The sequence below is a fragment of the Ylistrum balloti genome, unplaced genomic scaffold (genome assembly GCF_031769215.1).
Source record: "Ylistrum balloti isolate Yb309-2 unplaced genomic scaffold, AGI_CSIRO_Ybal_v1 Utg370368, whole genome shotgun sequence".
Taxonomy (NCBI): domain Eukaryota; kingdom Metazoa; phylum Mollusca; class Bivalvia; order Pectinida; family Pectinidae; genus Ylistrum; species Ylistrum balloti.
The window spans coordinates 694,096-713,711 of record NW_026782259.1 but is presented as its reverse complement, the minus strand read 5'-3'; the positions used below and the strand labels follow the sequence as shown (position 1 = coordinate 713,711).

At 34.3% G+C, this 19,616-nt stretch overlaps 1 protein-coding gene across 1 annotated transcript; it reads right to left on the bottom strand.

The window, feature by feature from the left end:
- Window positions 1-716: 716 nt before the first annotated feature.
- Window positions 717-19,570, bottom strand: LOC132553928 (apoptotic chromatin condensation inducer in the nucleus-like). Its single transcript, XM_060218217.1, has 20 exons — window positions 19,433-19,570; window positions 18,129-18,174; window positions 17,810-17,829; window positions 17,339-17,444; window positions 16,957-17,153; window positions 15,610-16,081; window positions 14,964-15,171; window positions 14,129-14,522; window positions 13,707-13,786; window positions 13,353-13,404; window positions 10,039-10,099; window positions 8,270-8,436; window positions 7,450-7,566; window positions 6,912-7,095; window positions 5,385-5,620; window positions 4,912-5,019; window positions 4,337-4,640; window positions 2,860-2,972; window positions 2,487-2,630; window positions 717-2,188 (listed from the first exon to the last, which is right to left on the bottom strand). Exons 1-20 carry the CDS (start codon window positions 19,568-19,570, stop codon window positions 2,036-2,038), a joined length of 3,300 nt encoding a protein of 1,099 aa, XP_060074200.1. The 3' UTR covers window positions 717-2,035.
- Between the last annotated feature and the right edge of the window lie 46 nt (window positions 19,571-19,616).

Below are 19,616 nucleotides of genomic sequence, written 5' to 3'. Positions count from 1 at the left end.
CGTTTGGATGGAATAGTTACTAGATCACCTCTTAAGCTCACTTGGCTCTTTGGGCAAGGTGAGCTAAAAACATTCTAAATTCCAACTGCACATCTTGTTTCACAATGTATAATCAGAAATTTCAGACAGTTGGTCTTCTAGAAGGGCCTAAGATGATGTATTTTTGACGGTATATTCCTAGTTATAATTTCAGTAATGACAAGCTTGATCTGGGGAACTTCTGTAACCCCCTATTGCTCGTCAGATTACTTCTGATGAGCCTGGATAACATGGATTTGTTACTAATGATATAATACACAAGATAAGTTGAAGCATATATACATCTTGTAAGAGTTGCTCTGACCCATGTCATATACTACACCATTTGTAACAAACCCCTGTACCACATGAATTGTATTAGTGAATACCCAGAAATTTTGTTTCCGTTAAATTTTCACCCTTTTCGGCCATAAACAGAGGGGATGAATTTAAAATGTGCTTGAAAATATTTTACATTTATTTAACACTTTGTAATCCTCTGAGGGAAAAATGAACACCAGACAAGTTCATGCATAATGGTACAAGGGGAAACTAACCTGGGTCGAAAAACATCCCAGTATACAGTATTTGCCGGTCTGTCTCCTCCGATGCCCAAAATGTTACTATTAAATTGCTCATAAATCAGTTTTTTCATATTAACAAAGAGGCCTCAGTAATCAGAATGACAAGAGAACACGTTTGTAGAGTATCAGTGGATTTTATTGTCACAGACAGGTTGATGTGACCACAAAATCAGGCTAACAGACATACTGTGTGATAAAATTAATATTTACAGAATGAACAAACATGGTGAATTCAATGTTTAAAAACAAAATGATTTCTCTCAAAATGTACATGTTAAATCAGATATCATATTTAAAAGAGAAAATATGACAACAGCTTTCTATTATAAAAGAAATAATGATCAACATTAAAATGAGTGAAAACATTGAACTTTGATGACTTGAACTATAGTCAATATTGTCACCAATTTACCTGTAAGTTTAAAAGAGAAAGAGTCTCTTGTTTCAGGGGAAAAAAACTGCCTAGGATAAATTCAAAGAACCTTAAGTCATATTTTTCTGAGTCCAGTATGTTTGCTTCATTTCTTGCTTGACAACATGTAATCCTGCCATTTCAACCCCATTAATGCCCCTGGTTGATAAGCTATGCCAGACCATTATTTTCTCTAACAATTGCAAATGTAACCCTAAAACGTAGTATATAAGTTCTGTTATACATTGATAGTAAATTCATTTTTTCCATTAAAATATAAAATGTATTTGTTATATTTTATATCTTTAATTCCATTTCTTTTATGATAAACTTCTTTAATTCCATTTTTCTTTAAAAATATATTTTTCATTACTTAAACTTTTAAAAAATAAATTCATCACTGCATCTCATCTTGTAATTTTAATGCAAAATTCATCAAAATTGTTAATTCTATTTGGATTCCTCAACACTTCAGCTCAGTTTGTTAAACTAAAATTAAAATCTACTGTTTCCTGAACAGACTTCAACAAAACATGTTTAATTAATAATTAATGCCAATTTGATATCATTCAACTGATAATTTGAATAAGTGAAAACTGGTAATTTCACAAAAATTGGTCAAGTTCAATAGCAACATCTCTGGGAAAATAAATTAACAATTTGAAACTTGACCAGCATATTCTCATCACACAACTTCGTTTCAAATTTCAGTTCAATATCTCAGGCCATCAAAAGGTTTTTTTCTTGAAATCTTCAGTGTACTGTGCAGTATGAAATTGGTAGTTAAAGTTATACTAGACTTCCTTCAGCCAAAAAGTAGCTATACCATAATATTACCAATGTCATCTTCAGTGAGACGTTGATCATCTTGGTATCACTTGGTCTAACACTTCTACCCTCCCGAGTTATATGATGTTCCCCATCCCACCATCCTTAGTGATATAATTATGATTCCCAGCCCAATCCTCCCACATAATATACTGTTTCCAACCCACTCCACCCTTCCTGAGTGATGTGTCTATCATCTACGCCGTCGCGGACTCTTGCTACGACTGCGAGGACCTCCACGTGGCGGTGGTCCTCGTTCTGGACGCCTAGGACCACTGCGATCCCGGAATGAGTCCTGCTCATTGCCTCCTCGACGTGGTGGGCTAGCACGTCTGTAAGGAGATGGCTGAAAGAGAAAAATTCAGTTATCATTCTAACACTGATCTAATGTCAAAATTGAAATTAACCACAAAAACTTTACATATATGTTCTTGTCTATGCATTAACTATGAGGTATGTGCTTAAATCTTAATCAGTATTTACAATTAAATACTCATTAAATGATCAGGTGTGAACAAGTCCTTTAATTTTACATTGCAAGATACAAACCTATAGTTTGGCGGTAACATGTAAGGAGGCAATACTTGGGGAATGTTTCTTATTTCTCCAATCAAATACAAAACAGTAATGGATATAAATTATACCTGTCTACGTCTGTCTGAGTCTGCTCTGTCAGATCTGCCTCCTCTATCACGATTCACAGGCCGATTGTCTACTGGAGACTCCCTGGCACGTATCTTCTCCCTAACAGCTAACCGTTCTTGTCTTTCCTTCTCTCTCTGCTCCACCTGCAAAACACAACTTAATATGTAGTAATCATTTACAGGTAATAAGACACATGTGGCCTGTAGTTTAATTGAAGCTGTACATTATCCTATCAATTTCAGTATCTTCATTGAAATTCAGTTTCTAGTTTCTTTTGCAATATTCTCAGATCTTTCATAATATATTCCTAGTATAGGTATAAACCGAGACATATATAGTCTTGTATGACATATTTAGCTTGTGTTGGCTAACCTGTGCATCTGTAAGTGGTAGCCAGTATATACACGGTGTTGTTTTAGTTTTCTTGAACAGGTCATCCAACAGTTTAGCTGGAGGCTCATCTTCCACTTTCTTCTCCGGTACAGCTGCAATAGAGATCAGTCAGTAGTAGTAAAACTTCATGTATTTTACAAGTCTGAGTCAGTAGTAGTTAAACTTCATGTATTTTACAAGTCTGAGTCAGTAGTAGTTAAACTTCATGTATTTTACAAGTCTGAGTCAGTAGTAGTTAAACTTCATGTATTTTACAACAAGTCTGAGTCAGTAGTAGTTAAACTTCATGTATTTTACAACAAGTCTGAGTCAGTAGTAGTTAAACTTCATGTATTTTACAACAAGTCTGAGTCAGTAGTAGTTAAACTTCATGTATTTAACAACCAGTCTGAGTCAGCAGTAGTAAAACTTCATGTATTTTACAACAAGTCTGAGTCAGTAGTAGTTAAACTTCATGTACTTTACAACCAGTCTGAGTCAGTAGTAGTTAAACTTCATGTATTTTACAACCAGTCTGAGTCAGTAGTAGTTAAACTTCATGTATTTTACAACCAGTCTGAGTCAGCAGTAGTTAAACTTCATGTATTTTACAACAAGTCTGAGTCAGTAGTAGTTAAACTTCATGTATTTTACAACCAGTCTGAGTCAGCAGTAGTTAAACTTCATGTATTTTACAACAAGTCTGAGTCAGCAGTAGTTAAACTTCATGTATTTTACAACCAGTCTGAGTCAGCAGTAGTTAAACTTCATGTATTTTACAAGTCTGAGTAAGTAGTAGTTAAACTTCATGTATTTAACAACCAGTCTGAGTCAGTAGTAGTTAAACTTCATGTATTTTACAACAAGTCTGAGTCAGTAGTAGTTAAACTTCATGTATTTTACAACAAGTCTGAGTCAGTAGTAGTTAAACTTCATGTATTTTACAACAAGTCTGAGTCAGTAGTAGTTAAACTTCATGTATTTTACAACCAGTCCGAAACAATTTTATTCCAACCTATATCAATCACTCTTATTTGCCCACATGGAAACACACTTTTGGTCTTACTGTGGAAAGAAATGAGAGTACCAGCGGAAAACCCACATGGTTGGGCAGGTGACGACATACCTTTTCATGTCCATTTGAGGAAATGAACCCTAACCCTCAAGGTGAAAGGCAAGTGTATAACCACTGCAACACCAACCACCCATCAGTCAGTCATCTTGTGAAATAATGAAGCCTGACATATGGACAATTTGAAATAACAGGGTATTCTGTCTTATTCAGTTCAATTTTCCCCCCATATATGTCAATATAAAGATCAATATACTTGAATACACTGCAAGGACATTTGAGAGAAAAATCAGGATCTACTCTGACTGTAATACATACCTCTTGGTTGGCAAACCCCTAGTGTTATAAATAGACATGAATTTCTAACAAAGGTTAATAAATTTTGAAATATATTCAGATTCTAACCTTTCCTATCTCGTCTTTCTTTCTCCCTGCTACGTTCACGGCCTCGTCGAGATCGTCCCGGAGATGGAGACCTTGACCGTCCTGCTCGCCTCCCAGAGGGCCCTAGTTCCCTTTCTCTGGACTGACGGATCTTGTCTCTGTCCCACTCCCGGATTGGTGGTGGTTTAGCTTCCTCTCTTTTCTTCTGTGCCTCTTTCTCCTTTTTCTCTCGTTCTTTCTCCCTTTTTTCCTTCACTTCCTGTTGGCTATCTCTTCGGACAGCAGCTGCCTTTGGTCCCAGTTCTTTTTGTTTGTGAAACTCAATCTAAAATGTCATTTGTACAAATCAGTAATGAATTCAAAAACAAAACCTGTTGAATTCCAGTTAGGCGTAAAAGAATTAGGATAGAATTTAATAGTTTTGTTAACAATTTCTGCACTCCAAGAGATAGTTTATAACTAAAATTTTTATTGGGCAAATATTGCAAGTAGAAAAGCACTTTCAGATTTTTCAACTTCAAAACGTACTTGCTAAAAATTATGTCAGTGCACACATTATGCAGGTTTTTACAGTATTTCTTTACACACTAACAAACCTCTTCAGGGGAAGCGAAATCTAGCCATAATATTTTTGGGTTAGATGATGGCCATTTTGTATTGTGAAGAGCCTTTCTTGTCTGAACAGCCTGTTCTTCTGTCTCATACTGAAAAACACAAAAACAAGATACAATCATAACTTATACAATGAACACTGATAAAATGGACTATTCAGTCAATTAAATCATCTGGAGACAGTATGCTCAGGAAGGATGTCCATTCAAATATACCAGTACTGGTGTCACTATCAGGAAATCTACTGAAGAGTTTTTCTAATTAAGTATACTATGATGATAACACCAAACCACATATTTGGAAAATAACATATGTTTGAAATTTTGTTATACATTATCATGTGCAAGTACTAAAAATGACTTTTAGCGTGTGATTTCAAAGGTACAATAAATTACACATAATCAAATTCTGATAATATTCTTGCAGTGAATTACTGTTTGAATTTGTGAATATTTACCGTGGCATAGCAATGAGACTTTATCTTATCAATCCAAAAACTTTCATCGTCAATATTTCCCGTTCGACTTAGAAGGTCTTTCAGTTGTTTAATGGTGAAAGGTCGGACTAGATTTCCCACATGTATGACTTTACTGACAGAATTACGAGCAGGAGATGGTGAACGTGGAGGTGCAATGGGTTCATCAGGTTCCTGAAGCGGGACAGGTTGACTGATTCGTCGGATGATTTTTGGCTCTGTTAATAATGCAACATAAACTTTTACAACAATTTGAAACAAAATCTAATACAAGATACCTCAAAGGGTGCACACAATTGTTTGAATATTATTTGTTCTCTCCTCTGTTTTTGCTCTTAATTACATGAAATTTGAACATTCCTTTAAGGAATAGCGATAATTATTTTCAAGTGCCAAATTCAAGATGGTTGCCTGTAGGCTATTATTTTTCTGATCAGTCCCAAAATTAGAAAGGCAAAACTAGGGACAAAGTAGACCTACAAATAACATTTCAGAAAGATCAATTCAGTATTTCTTTAATACATTGTGATATAAAACTTTCATTTTCAAAATTCAAGATGGCAACCTACTGTCAGCCATTTTCAATTGCTGGACCACTATTGTGTTTCTCAGCAATATTCCATAATAAACAAACGCAGATGTTTGAAATGATATGCTGAGCTCAAAATGCAGTTCGGAATTTCTGGCAAACATAAAACAAGGAACCAAAAATAAGAAATATTTACATGTTATCAATAGCTTAACAATTCAGGAAATATGTGTGTGCCCAAACTCTGCTTAATGCAGGATTCAAAAAACTAATGATAAGGAAAGGTACAACTGGATTCTTTAAACTGAATGTGCTGGATATTCAGCAGTCCAGCCTTTGTCCCTATCTGTACTTGGTGTTTCTCTTGCAAGCGGTCCAACTGTTTCAATCACTAACATAAAAGACATTCTGACCAGTCCCATAATCAAATAGGCACAACTAATGACCAACAAGAACCTACACATGGAATCTGGGAAGGATCCATCCAGTACTTGACAAATCCATGTTGGCTACCTAAAGGATGACAGACAATGGACATAGGGCGATCAGAATATAATCTGCTGATGAATAGTACCTTTTCAACTCAACAATTTCTAGAACTACTTTGCCATCAAATTCAAACAATCCCTAACAATATCTAAATGCAAAATAGTTATTATGTCCAGCTTCCTAGCATCCCTAATTCTCAGATTTGCTGGATGGTAAAATCTTGAATATATTTTGTAAATGATGATGGTTTGTGGTGTCCAATATGTGATCTAGCTATATACCAAGTGTGGTTACAGTTTTTTTGAGCAACGAATCTAAACCCAAACCTTTAGAGTGAAATGCTGAGGATGCCACAGCAGTTCAAAAAGTAACACTACAGTCTCAATTCTGTTTTTCCACAGGCAACAACAATTTAACTAAAGAGAAGACAGTCCACAAAGGCCTTCCTGGCTTCAAACATACAGTACGGACATCCAAAATGAAGAACAAACCTTTCACAGGTGTATTATCTTTTTTAGGAGTAACTGTAGATTGTTCCACCTCCATCTCCTCTTCCTCTGCCTCCTCAGAAGAGCTGTGAGATTCCTCCTCCTTCTGATTCTCTTCCACTTTCTCTCCTGTTTCCTCATTTTCCTTCTTTTCCTCTGATGCCTCTTCATCTTGCTCCTTCATCACCTAAGTGAAAATTTCCTTTTTTACTATCTTCATCAAGTACAATCTAAGTTCTATGTCAAAGCAACTTGTATTAAACCTGCTAATATTTTTACCTAATAGTTCATAGCTTTGAAATAAACCATTCAATAGGTAAATCACATGACCCAACTTCTGTATTCTTTTTCATCTGTTGTTTTTGTATATAATTCTAACAAAAAACTTTTTATCTTTGTATGCTATTCTACCTATTGCTTTTGTATGCTATTATATCTAAAGCTTTTGTGTATACTAATCTATATATAACCTTTATATACTATTCTACATGTAATTTGTTTTTCTATCCAGAACTTTTAACCAATAAGCTACAAAACTTACCACTGTCCTCCTTATTTTAACAACATCACGCTGATCATCCTCCTGGTCCGATATTTTCTCGTCATCATTTCCAAGATCCAGAACAGGTTCTGTCATCTTTATATCTGGAATCAGTTCCTTTTAACAAAACAAAGAACACTTCAGAGATAACTGGAAAGAAACTGATACCCTTTTAGCCTAAGCCACATTATATACTGCAAAACTAAATGGAACCACTTTTCAATGCTATTTTGGTGTAAAAGAGGAACATTAGTGGCAGTCTTAATGCCCTAGTTGAAAGTGATTAGTGTAAAATTCAATTGATGAGATATGACCATTACATAAAAGCATCTGTATAGTGACCTCGTTACCATGGCAACCAAATCTGGTGCTAAAAAAACCTGCATCCACATTTGCACATCGACATACAGTCCATAACATCCCTGTGTAATTTCAATGAAATCAGTCCACAACATTAGAAATCTTGAAAAAGATCTTTCAAATAATGGGTCTTATGTGGTTACCACAGCAACCGACTGACATCAGATATTTCTAAAAATAGTAAAATTGTAATTGCCTATTTATTTAAGCCTCCATCTACTGACAGTATCACTAACCCCCGCCCCCAACTTCGTTGTGGGTGAGGGGGTATAATATACATTGTGAAAATTCCATTCTTGTATGAAGTAATCCTGCATCCCACAACATAATCCTTAACAATTCTTGATATGTCTCTGTTTACATAAATGCACAACAAAACCTTCCTTTGATGCCACAGCCTTTCCATGTAAATGATGACAGAACAACAACATATAACAAAATACAGATATACTCCCCCCACCTTGAGAGAGTCTGTAGAGATGTTGATGTTGGAGATACGCTTGACTGGCTTCGTGTCCATAGATGATCGGGACGAGCCCCACTTTCGTTTACGGACTGGCTTCTCCTTTTTGTTTTCTTTCTCTGCATCATCTTCCTTGTCTTCATCCTTGTCCCGGGATTCTCGACCTGTAAGATCAAGAGGTCAAATGTCAAAGTTGCTTTTCATTATGATGTTACCATCAATAAGAAACAGATTGGACAAGGAAATCTTTCGAATGCCTGGAGTCAAACAATCCTTGTAATATAATTACACATCAATTGAAGGAGTAATTTTTGCTATACTCTCTTAAACTATTCCAAATTGTGAATGTGCCAATGATAGCTAGTTTTCACTATTAGATTTCATTGTAGTTTTTGAAAATGCTCATCTTTGGTGACTGATAACTGAATATAACTCTTAGTATTTATTCAATTGTGGTATTTCATTAATGTTACTGGCACAAGTCGTTAACAATGGGGGCTGCCATCGTTATGAAAAAGTGCATGTGCAGCAGGTGACAATTGATGGAGTTACAAACGAGAGTACACAACATTTAGGTATTTGAATGTCAATGTTTGTAAAATGAACACTGATGTTCATTTCTGCCATATGATTGGTTGTAAACATGATTCAAAATAAATTTTTTGATGTGTTTTTGATCACCAGGGAGGTACAATTTGGGTCAAACTGCTTTAGACTTAAATAACTATAAAGGAACATCTATGGCTCAACACCTCAAACTTATCATTATAATAGGTCTTATAAGTTCAATGCTTTCATTTTGAAAGGTTTCATTACTTTAGTTTCATAACTACTTTATATATTACAACTTACTCAACTGTAATTCTTTAGATACAGACTCATATCATTTAAATGAGCTTTCCTATCAGAAGATCATTGGATTATTACAACTGGAATCTCTTGTGTAGTGTAACATTGACACTGAACAAGTCCTCTATACCAAGGCAAGTGTGCTTAAGATATACATTAAACACAAGTTTAATTAATGTATTCTTGTAGAAAAAATTGGTCCGAAAATTAGTGATACAAGTATTCCTTAGAAACAAATAAATAGTTATGTTGTACACAAGTGTTTATTAGTTTATTTAAATCCCTATGCTAACACTGTGAAACACAAGATTAGTGAGACCAGCTAACAGTTATGAGCATTTGAAGCCTAGCTAAACCAGATAGGCCTAAGTTGTGCACGGCAGTTTAGTGTGACCAGCGTACTTTTAAAGTATTGAAGTCAAATACTACCAGCAGACTTGGTCTGAAGTGACCAGTCAGCTCCATCACATTTATTATGTTGTTCAATTACCTCATCAAGGAACAAATAATAACCTTTATACTTATTCATTTTTTAAAAAATTATTTTCATGAGCATTGCTTATTTCAAAGTGAACTTACAAATGTTTGTCTGTAATTGTCAGATATTCATGTTGTAGTTATACTGAATATCAAATTTGTAAGTATTAACTGTTACACAAAATTTTAACATTTACGAAAGCAAATGTGGACATGCGTCTTCATTTTCTAAACAAATCTGAAAATTATACCCCTGACCCACTATTTCATCAAGGTGAGCTTGAAATATCTCATCTAGTGACTACAAATGCCTGGAACCAACACAACAGCTCAAATATTTGATTTGAGATATCACACTTGGGTTCAATAACTGAAGCACACATGTAGTCGATCACATATCACTTTAACATGTAGTAAACAATTCCATCAACCTCCCTTACCTTGGAGAGAAATCTTCTTTGGATTGACGTCCTGATTGGCTGACTGCTCATGGATTTCTTCCTGTAATACAATAACATAGTAAATCATACCACACTGACCTATATAAAACCACAAAATCACCTGTATCAGTAATGTGTCCTCTATACACCTTTCAAGCTTGATATTATGTCTATAACTTAAAGCTATGATAGAAAGATGAGGAAGAACACATCATTTGGTCTTTAATCATAGTACAACAACGTCTACATGTAAGTAAGTATCATGACAAATATGAACATATATATATGTATTGTTAGAAATTACATGGGACTAAAATTTATTTAATGTACACATGCTTGTCAGACCTGAAAATCTCTTGTTCAGATATAAAATTTCTTTAGTCAATAATATTGTAACAAATGTATTAATTAAATCATTTTTTTGCTGTGTACATATTGGAGAATTTCATAGTTCCATTTCAGTCTGATCAGTGCCTATACTTTTTTCTGTCGTTGTTATTCTGCTTTTAGGCAACAATATGGACATTAATCTCTAGAATTTCAATTCATGATAGGGAATGTCTTTTAAATTTTATGAATATAACCATTTAATACTAGATTTTCATTCAGAGAAAGTATCACAAAAAAATTCTATAAAAAAATTAATAATTTCTCTGATTAAAACAAAATAGTGATTTTTATTTGCCTGAATGCTGAAATATAAGAATTGCTTTTATCAAATCTACAAAGTTCAAAAATCAAGAGGATAATGCTGGGTATACCATACATACTATGATGATCTGGCAAGTTTAAAAAATCTCTCACACTTCTGGTCGTTTTTAAGTTTAATCTGTCTTGAATAAAGACATATGTAAGTAAAGAATTTATTGCATCACTTTGAATATTTTCTATATACAAATGCTTTACAACTCCAAAGAATTCTAAGAAAATTTCAAAAGTATTTTTAAAACTATTGGAAGGCTTATCCCTGTTTTTATATTTCTTATTGAAACTAGACAAGAAGGATATTTATTATTAAAGAACAACAGAGTCCTAAAAACCATCGTGTTTGTAGCTGAAAGACAAAAATATTAACACATTTGTATGAGGAACAAGGTATAGATGAATAATTACAAATATATATATAATCTGAGAACCATGGCAAATGAGCAAATACCGGCTGGCTGAGCTGTGGTGTTGATTCTGTCTACGCTGACTGTCGACCTGGGCTCTCAAAGCCAAGGGAGGTATTCGGCATAACCTAGTTAATCGCCATATGGCCTCGGGGTCAATATCTAAGGGGGGTGCTGTGGGCCTTCACCGTAGTATACACCTTGAGTAAGTCCAGCCATACGAGAACTTTCATTTAATGTGTGAAAGTTTTTTTCTTAGTCTGAAGTCACGCACAGAACTTCAAGTACGTGTTGCGAGAGATTTTCGTTTCAGTTTATCGACACGATACGCGATGAATTTTTCAGTTCCTCAAATGTCCATCTACTGATGAGTCACAAGGTTGTGTGATTTTCTTTACAGTCTATCAGTTAATGCAATGTAACATCTATTATCAGATATTGTGTTCAGTCCATTTGATGAAACAAAGCCACTTTCAATGCTGTGTTGAGTTCAGTCTGGTTAAAGAATATCAAACACAGTCTAATGACATTTGGTATTCTTTATTCTTGAAAGCTTTCCATTTTTCCATTCCATTCAATTCTCAGTTTGACCAAACAGTTTCGGCAGTTGCATCATGCTTGTAGTAATACAGTTAACAAGCACTATGCACAAAGGTATAGATTCACTTTTGAGTGGAACTCCCAAGTGTTACAAAGTCCTCTTTTACTCATCAGTTAGTTCATATCAGTGAGTTTCTCTTTGGTCAACCAAACCTCGTCATGGAATTCATTACAACAAATCACTATGACATAAACATTTCTGAAGTTTTCTTCATTCTTGGATTCACACCTTCCATGAAGCACAATAATCCTGCCAATAGTAAACTCTGTTTCCTAGTAATGACTGTTGCAAATGCCATGAGAATTGTTGATAATCCAGAATATGTGCAATAGTGGTTGATTTTTTTAATGTCCATAAGTCATTTTTCTGTACTTCAAAATCACTGTCCACTATTACTGCTGCTTTCTATGATGTATTTACACAAATTGTTCACACAAGATATTTCATTGCTGAAAAATGTTGACATGATGTCATTAAGATGGCTAGCAACAGAATCCAAAATTGTGACATAATGTCATTTAAGTCTATAAAGCAATGAAACATTGTATCATCCATAATAGCAGGAATGTTGTTAAGTCTCACAACATATAATGAAGTATTACATAAGCAGGCATCCTCGTCTTTGAAACTTTGTGGTACACTTTATCGTTTCTTTTAAGTTGCAATCTAAGAATCTTGCAGAGTTTCCTCTTTCATATTTTCACAATGGAAAGCATCGAAGAAAGTGAAAACTTTTTTTGCTTCTCATACCAGAGTCACATGTTTAGGAGTGACAAGTCCAAGTTTCACAAGCAACTGTGTACTGGTGTCTTTCCGGCGACGGTTTTGGACAAGGCCAGGTGGACTGAGGTGAGTATAGCCCTTAGGATGGTCAAAGGTGTGACAACATGGTACAGCAACTCATCGGTCATCTTACAGGTTACCAGCATAAAGTCAGCCCCATGCCATGTTCCTCTGATAATACTATTATGTACAGCGAAAAAACCCACATCAATGCTCCAAGAGAAGGAGTTTTGTCTTTCTTTGTTTCTATCTTATGTTGAAAATCAATTTACTTGTATATCTTATTTTAGGTCTTGATACATTTTAAAGACAGAAACTTTTTAATTCTGAATTAAAGTTTGGAAATAAAACTCTTTCTTTTGTTGACTGATTAAGACAAAGAATTTTATTTCCATTAAATATTTATAGATGGAATGGCTGCACACTCAGTTGAAAAAAAATTATTAGGTAAGGATTATATCAATTTGAAGATTAACCAGTGTATAAAATCAATGAGACAAGCAATCACTTCAGTGTAATGGAAGTTTCAAATTATAAACATAAAACTACAAACTCTGAACAACAAGATTGAAAACTAGAGTATGAACTTAAATTATATTTTAATCCATGATATTTTTACCTATTTTTCTTTCAAGAATTTCATTATCAGTGAAGTAGTAGGAAATATAGGCAAAGGAAAAAAGAACAAAAAGAAATCTGCATGCATTTATTGCCATTCCCGTAATAACTCTTTGAGACAAGTATTTTTTGAAAAGTGACAAGAACTCCTTCTCTGACAAAGTAATGATGAAATATGAACCAAAGAGACACGAACATACCTTATGATCAAGTGCTTTCTCACTGGTGTCCTCAGTCACAATCAGAGTGTCGCTACAATATTCCAAGTCATCAAAATGTGAAATCATTTCTATAAAGGTAAAACCACCTAAAATGGATACCTGTCTAAGATATTATCTTTTAAAAAATTTACACAGAATATTACTGAATTATATTGAATTTATCACAATCAAGTACTTACTTATGTAACACAAAAATCATTATTTGGGAATTAAAAGCAAGCTCAAGGACTTTAACAAATTCAATAAAAAGAATGATCAATAGCATTTGGATGCTAGAAACTTTTCACAAGATACAAACAGAACATAACATGAATTATTGAACTAAACGCATACGCATGGTCTTCTGATCTGTCTTCCTTCTTCTCAGCTGGTGTATCAACTTCCATTTGTTCCATCTCCTCTTTCTTCGACCCCTAATAGCAGTAAACATATTCTTTCAAATTTTTAAATGAAGTCATCTAATGCAACGTTTCAAGAAAGACATATAAGCATTTTACTTAAAACCTGTAGTTTTATGTAGAAAAAGAATAAACCAAAACTACATAGTCCCACTGCAATATTCATTAAAAAAAAAAACCTTAAAAAAAAAAATTCCAACTAGATAATGTTGAAGCTACAGGAATGCCACTTTATGGCACATACTTTGCTTTGTATTTATTCTACATAATATTGTCAAAGAAATTAAATGAAATTTTTTTTTAATAAGAGCAAGGATGGGTGGCAAAAATCACATTACACACCATAGAATAGAATACCTGGGTGTCTTTAGCATGACTAGAAGACTGTGGAGATTTGAGGGGTGATTGGTTACTGTGATCTGGTGACTTTGAACGAGATCTGGATCTTTCACTATCTGACGATGATGATGACCTTGATCTTGCAGTTGATTTTTTCTTTTGCCCTGATCTTTGAGGTGAACTGGAATCATTTGACCTTCTTGGAGAATGTGATATTTTCCTCACTTGCTTGGGTGATGGTGACCTTGACTTTTCTTTTGGTTGAGGTGAAGCCAAAGGTGATTTTGCTATTTGCTTCAACTTTGGAGGAGATGGAGACCTTTTCTTCTGCTTTGATGCTTTTACAGAAGTGTCTGATGCAGATGAACTTGACCTTGAACGTGACCTGGAACTGCTGCTTGATGAACTAGAACTAACGAAAAAAACCCAATTCCACAAATAATCTCTGCTCATCTTGCCTTCAAATTATTTCTTGATGGAAACACAAAAATAGAGAAAAATATTCCTATTTCGTAGCAAGCAAAAATAATATTATCAAAGCATAACCAGCAATAGCAAACAAGGAAAAAACGTATCATCACATCTGGATGAAATTTAGTATAGGAAATTTAAACAAACAAGGTATCACAACATGAGAATTGAGACTTCACTTTAACATACAAACTCTGCCACCAGGAAACATATTTACACTACAGAAGTAGGTGAAACAGAGTATCCAAGATGATGTATAGAGCAAGAAAAGCAATAGCTCAATTCAATGAGAATACTAAAGTAATAATCTTTTTATATCTAAGTTGTACAAGCAGTGTTGAAACTTTAATGCAAAATCATCCTGGCAAAAACTGTTACACACCTGGAAGAACTCCTTCGACCACTCGATGCCAATTTCTTTGGTGTTCTTGATCTTGACCTTGATCGAGAATGTGAAGATGACCTTGATCTTTTAGTTTTATCTTCTGATCTTGACCTTGACCTTGAACTGGAACTTGAACTTGAAGAGCTTGATGATGATCTACCTCTTTCCTTTCCTTTATTGTCATACGGTTTCTCACGGATGTCATCTGTGGATATCAGATGGATTGCAAAATGTTAGCTTGACATTATAACACTTCGGAAATCAGACTGTTTATAACACAGTTCCAACATTGTAACCCTTTGGTAATCAGACTGTTTATATAAGAGTTGTTTGAGAACAGCATAGCTTGACATTTATAGACTGATCTCAATATTGATTTTAATGTTTTTCAATTAAAAAGTTTGCATCTTCAAACTATTATATCAAATTGGTACACAGGTCTAATTATGTCCCTGAACTTATCTCAATACTTCAAAGCTGTTTGGAGAAAATCATTCTTATTTCACTGTTAAATAACAACCTAACCCTAATGTAATTATCTTTCTCTGGGTTGGGTGAAACTTATTCATCTTTTCTCTTGTAAGCACAGTAAGAGATTTATACTAAGCAATTGAACATATCACTTGACCTCATTTTTCTGTACCTGAAGGTTTTTCTGCCACTTTGTTCTCTTCCTTTTCTAGTGGCTCTGATTGCTCTTCTTCCATAATTACAGGTGCTGCTGATTTACTGTCATCTTTGTGTTCTTCCACCTCTGGGACTTTCTCTTCATGTTTGTCATCTGATACGCTCTCTACTCTCTCAGAGATCTCTACTTGGGACTTAGATTCCGAGATATTCTCTGTTTCCATAGGTACTTCTTCCTTGGATATTTCTGTCTCTTCATGACTCTGCTCCTTTTCTAATGTTGCACTTTCTTCAGGTGCTTCTTTGTTAATGTCCGCTATCTTCTCTGGTTCAGGCTGTTTTACTTCAGGTTCCCGTCTCCAGCGTCGTGATTTTCTAGGAGCTCTTTCCTCTACAACTTCCTTTGGTTCTACTATCTCCTCCTCATTTAGACTGGATCTCCGTCTTGTTCGTTTTCCAGTTTCAAGCTCTCCAGCTCCATCAGCCATCTAAAATATCAAACAGATCAAACTTCTATGAACTGAACTTTGATGATTCAAATTTCTCAATGTATAGGTTTTTTGTTTTGTTTGTTTTTGTGAGGTTCCTAATCCTTTTTAACACTACCATGAAACCTCTCTATCAGGACCACCTGGGAGTTTGGGTAAAAGTGGTCTTAATAATGAGCTGCACCAGATTGACCACTGACCATCAAGAACCATTCCAGTAGAATAAATTGTGTACTGCATATGTACCACTTGAAACGTATCCTTAAATGACCATTAATTGTACTTATAGTGCTAATGTAGAAAACGATGGGCTTGACTTTCATTCCTGCGTTATATTTTAACATTAAAGCTTTTTTCAAAATCGAAGCAAAAATAAAAAAAAGAAGCAGCTTAATTAAAACATATTCAATATAAGTAAGTTGTTTTTGAGAATTTTTTTCTTCTTTTCGTTGTTTTAAATGAATATATTAATCAAATACTTTTTACCCATCCAGTTCTCTTTCTTTTCATAGGTATATGTACCTATCTAAGAATCATAAGTATGCATTGTCCATTTTTTGTTATTTCTGGACACAATAATGTTTCATACATAAAAATGTCAGTTAGCGTTTAAAATTTGCTGTAGTATTGCTGTTTACTTATGTAAAAATTTTGCTTCATCAACTATGGCTATAAACATGAAAACGTTGATTTAATTACAGACATACTGCCAGATACCCAGAAATAACCTTACACAAGTGATTCAAAGTCTCAGTGTATGAAAGTTATTTTTGCTAGACCCTTGAACTTCGAAACATCAAAGATTGACTGTATTTCAAATAGTTGGTAATGTTTTACCTGTTAAGGTAGAGAATCAGATATTGGTATTATCTTACCTGTGCATGTGGAGGTGGTGGTGTTGGTGGAGGGGGAGGGGGAGCCTTCGGTGTTGGAGATTTTGGCAGTGCTGCACTGTTTGGTTTCTTTGCTACCGGTTCAGGAAGTATGCTCTCTTCTGGAATACTTTGCTCTCTGCATGTTTTCTTGGGACTGTCTGCTGGACGTTCATCTTGAGAACTCTCGGATTCTTCTTCTGGATGATAATTATTTTATTTCAGTAAACCAATGCAACTGTATAATCAACAACTTTTGATAGATCTTTAAAAATGTCATGATGATTTGTAAACTTCTCACAGAAATCATAACATTGGCATTATTCATTTAACAGTTATTAACAAAACTGATCAGACCATAATTCATAAAAGAAAACAAGCTTACCAGAATATCTTTTCCTTGCCTCTCTCTCCACAACAAGAATCTTTTGTTGCTTCTCTAGATACTGTTTTATAAATGCATTATTCCCAGTAACTTCATCTTCCTTCAGCTGAAACAATAGTCATATCTTGCTTGAGCGGAACTTCAGTGTATTATTTAGCTGATCAAACCAATGTAATGAAAATCTATAATTTAAATCTGTTCTGCCAGTTGTAAAGCAACTTATTGTATCATTATTTAGTGTTAAAATTGAAGATTTACACTGCAATTTCACAATCACATTATTCTGAAGACTAACATACAGAAAGAAATGAAAGTTCAATGAGAATTAAATTATTCTTTCACAAGGAAACATTCATGTGCTCTCATAGTGTGATCCAGATACAGATGTACATCTTTCTTTATACAGGTAGCAAATATTCTCAAAACCTAGTTTTTAACATTAAAAACAAATGGTCAAAATGTCACACATACCTTACTGTTAGGAGCTTCATCTACAAAAAGAAATAAAAAAAAACATGGTATGACAATTGATCTTATTGTTCCGTGCTCATGCTAAGTGATAAGGTTTTATACTATGAATAATTACTATGTTAATAATAATTAACAACGTTAACATAACAAGAAAAATAAGTAATCACTGAGGACATAAATTTGACTCTTGACTGGTGTTATATGGTTTGTAACTGACTCATATCTATTCATAGATGACTTTTGGAACAAGTTACTAGCTACTTCAAATATCAAACATTCTTTTCACAGTTATAATATTTTTAGAATGATATGTAGTTACCTGATTCAGTTACAGGCTGCTGCTGCAATTTTTCCAAAAGTAGTTGCTGTAAATACAGAAAAGAGAAAATAAAATATTTTGAAATTCATCTATCAATATTCTATTCCCCTTTTTTCTTCTCTCATTTGTCACCATCAAAATAAACAAAAGTGAAATGAAATTGAATTAATTATTCACCCGTTTTTGTCATACACCTTAAGTATTTCAATAAGTCAAAATTACTCTGACATTAATTATCATTACTATTTCCTCCTTTACAACTACATTTAACTAACAACTTTACAAAGAATGCTTTCTTGATCACGTTGTTGCTGTCAAGAAACTTGAAAGATTGAGGAAAGTCACAAATGTGAAAATGGCATTTTCAACCCAATATTCATGATAACACTTACAGTGAATAAAACAATTTTGAGTCACACACTTTTGTGGTAAAATTCTTTTAAGATCTGGATAAGTTTTTGCAGCAGGTACTTTGTTTTCTGTCTTTTAACCCTGTGAATATTGCACAAAGTTGGTAAACCTCTGCTTTCTGTGCATGATATACCTTGTAAATATTTACAAAATTCAGGTTAATGTGCAAACTTAGAAATAAGCAACATGCACCTGTGTCTGCATTAAAACAGTAATAGTGAAAACATAATTATCTATTTTTCATATGCATGAGGATAGAAAATTCCATTAGTTACCTACAAGCTGACCTAATGCACATCTTTTGAAGTTCAGGAAAAAAACTCCAATTTTGATACTTTAAATTACCTACCAATATCTTATTGAAAATTTGAGCATCAAGCATTTAATGAGATAGAGTTTGATTATTCTACTGTGGTGCATGTCACAGTAACATATATGCTCTGCTATAACCAATTTAACAAAGTGTGTAATTAATATCAATATAAAACTTGGTACGTAGGTGCACTGTGATAATAATTACAGCAAATATTTCTTGCCGCTAAGTTTATCGGGTATCTAAGAAGATATTTTCTGAAGAATCATTATGACAATTGCTGTCACTTGTTGATGCTTTCTAGAATACCTCTTCAAGGGAGTACAGATCTATCAGTGGTGTGAATAATCATGCAGTATGCCCTAATTCAGGAATATAACGATATGCAAGCTTGTATTGGATATGTCAGGCATCTATCGAGCGTTTTTACGTGAGGGTTCAGCGGGTCAAGCGACAAGTCAAGAGTCAAGTAACAGGTTATTGCCTGTGGTAAACAAAACTGGACGACGCACTGGTGCAGCGGGTTAGGATTGCATATTCACCCATTAGTTTGAACATTAATTGCAATTCATTTACGTACAGCTTTAAGTCTCTCGATTAGTTGCGATTTGCTTCCTGCTTTTGAAAGACCTCTTTTGTCACATTCTTTCTTCAAATCAACAACCCGTAACCCTGCAAGTGTTTTGCCTTGCAACAGAATTTCTTCTTCGTCCGCCATCTTAATTCACGCTCTCGCATCGCAACCGGAAGTTGATCGGATAGAT

Excerpts from the sequence above, each read along its gene's own strand:
- LOC132553928 (XM_060218217.1), bottom strand. The coding sequence starts at position 19,570 with ATGGCGGACGAAGAAGAAATTCTGTTGCAAGGCAAAACACTTGCAGGG. Across the intron at positions 13,405-13,706 it reads GACAGATCAGAAGACCATGC|CGACACTCTGATTGTGACTG; the intron begins GTATGCGTTTAG and ends GGAATATTGTAG. Across the intron at positions 5,621-6,911 it reads AGATAATACACCTGTGAAAG|AGCCAAAAATCATCCGACGA; the intron begins GTTTGTTCTTCA and ends CATTATTAACAG.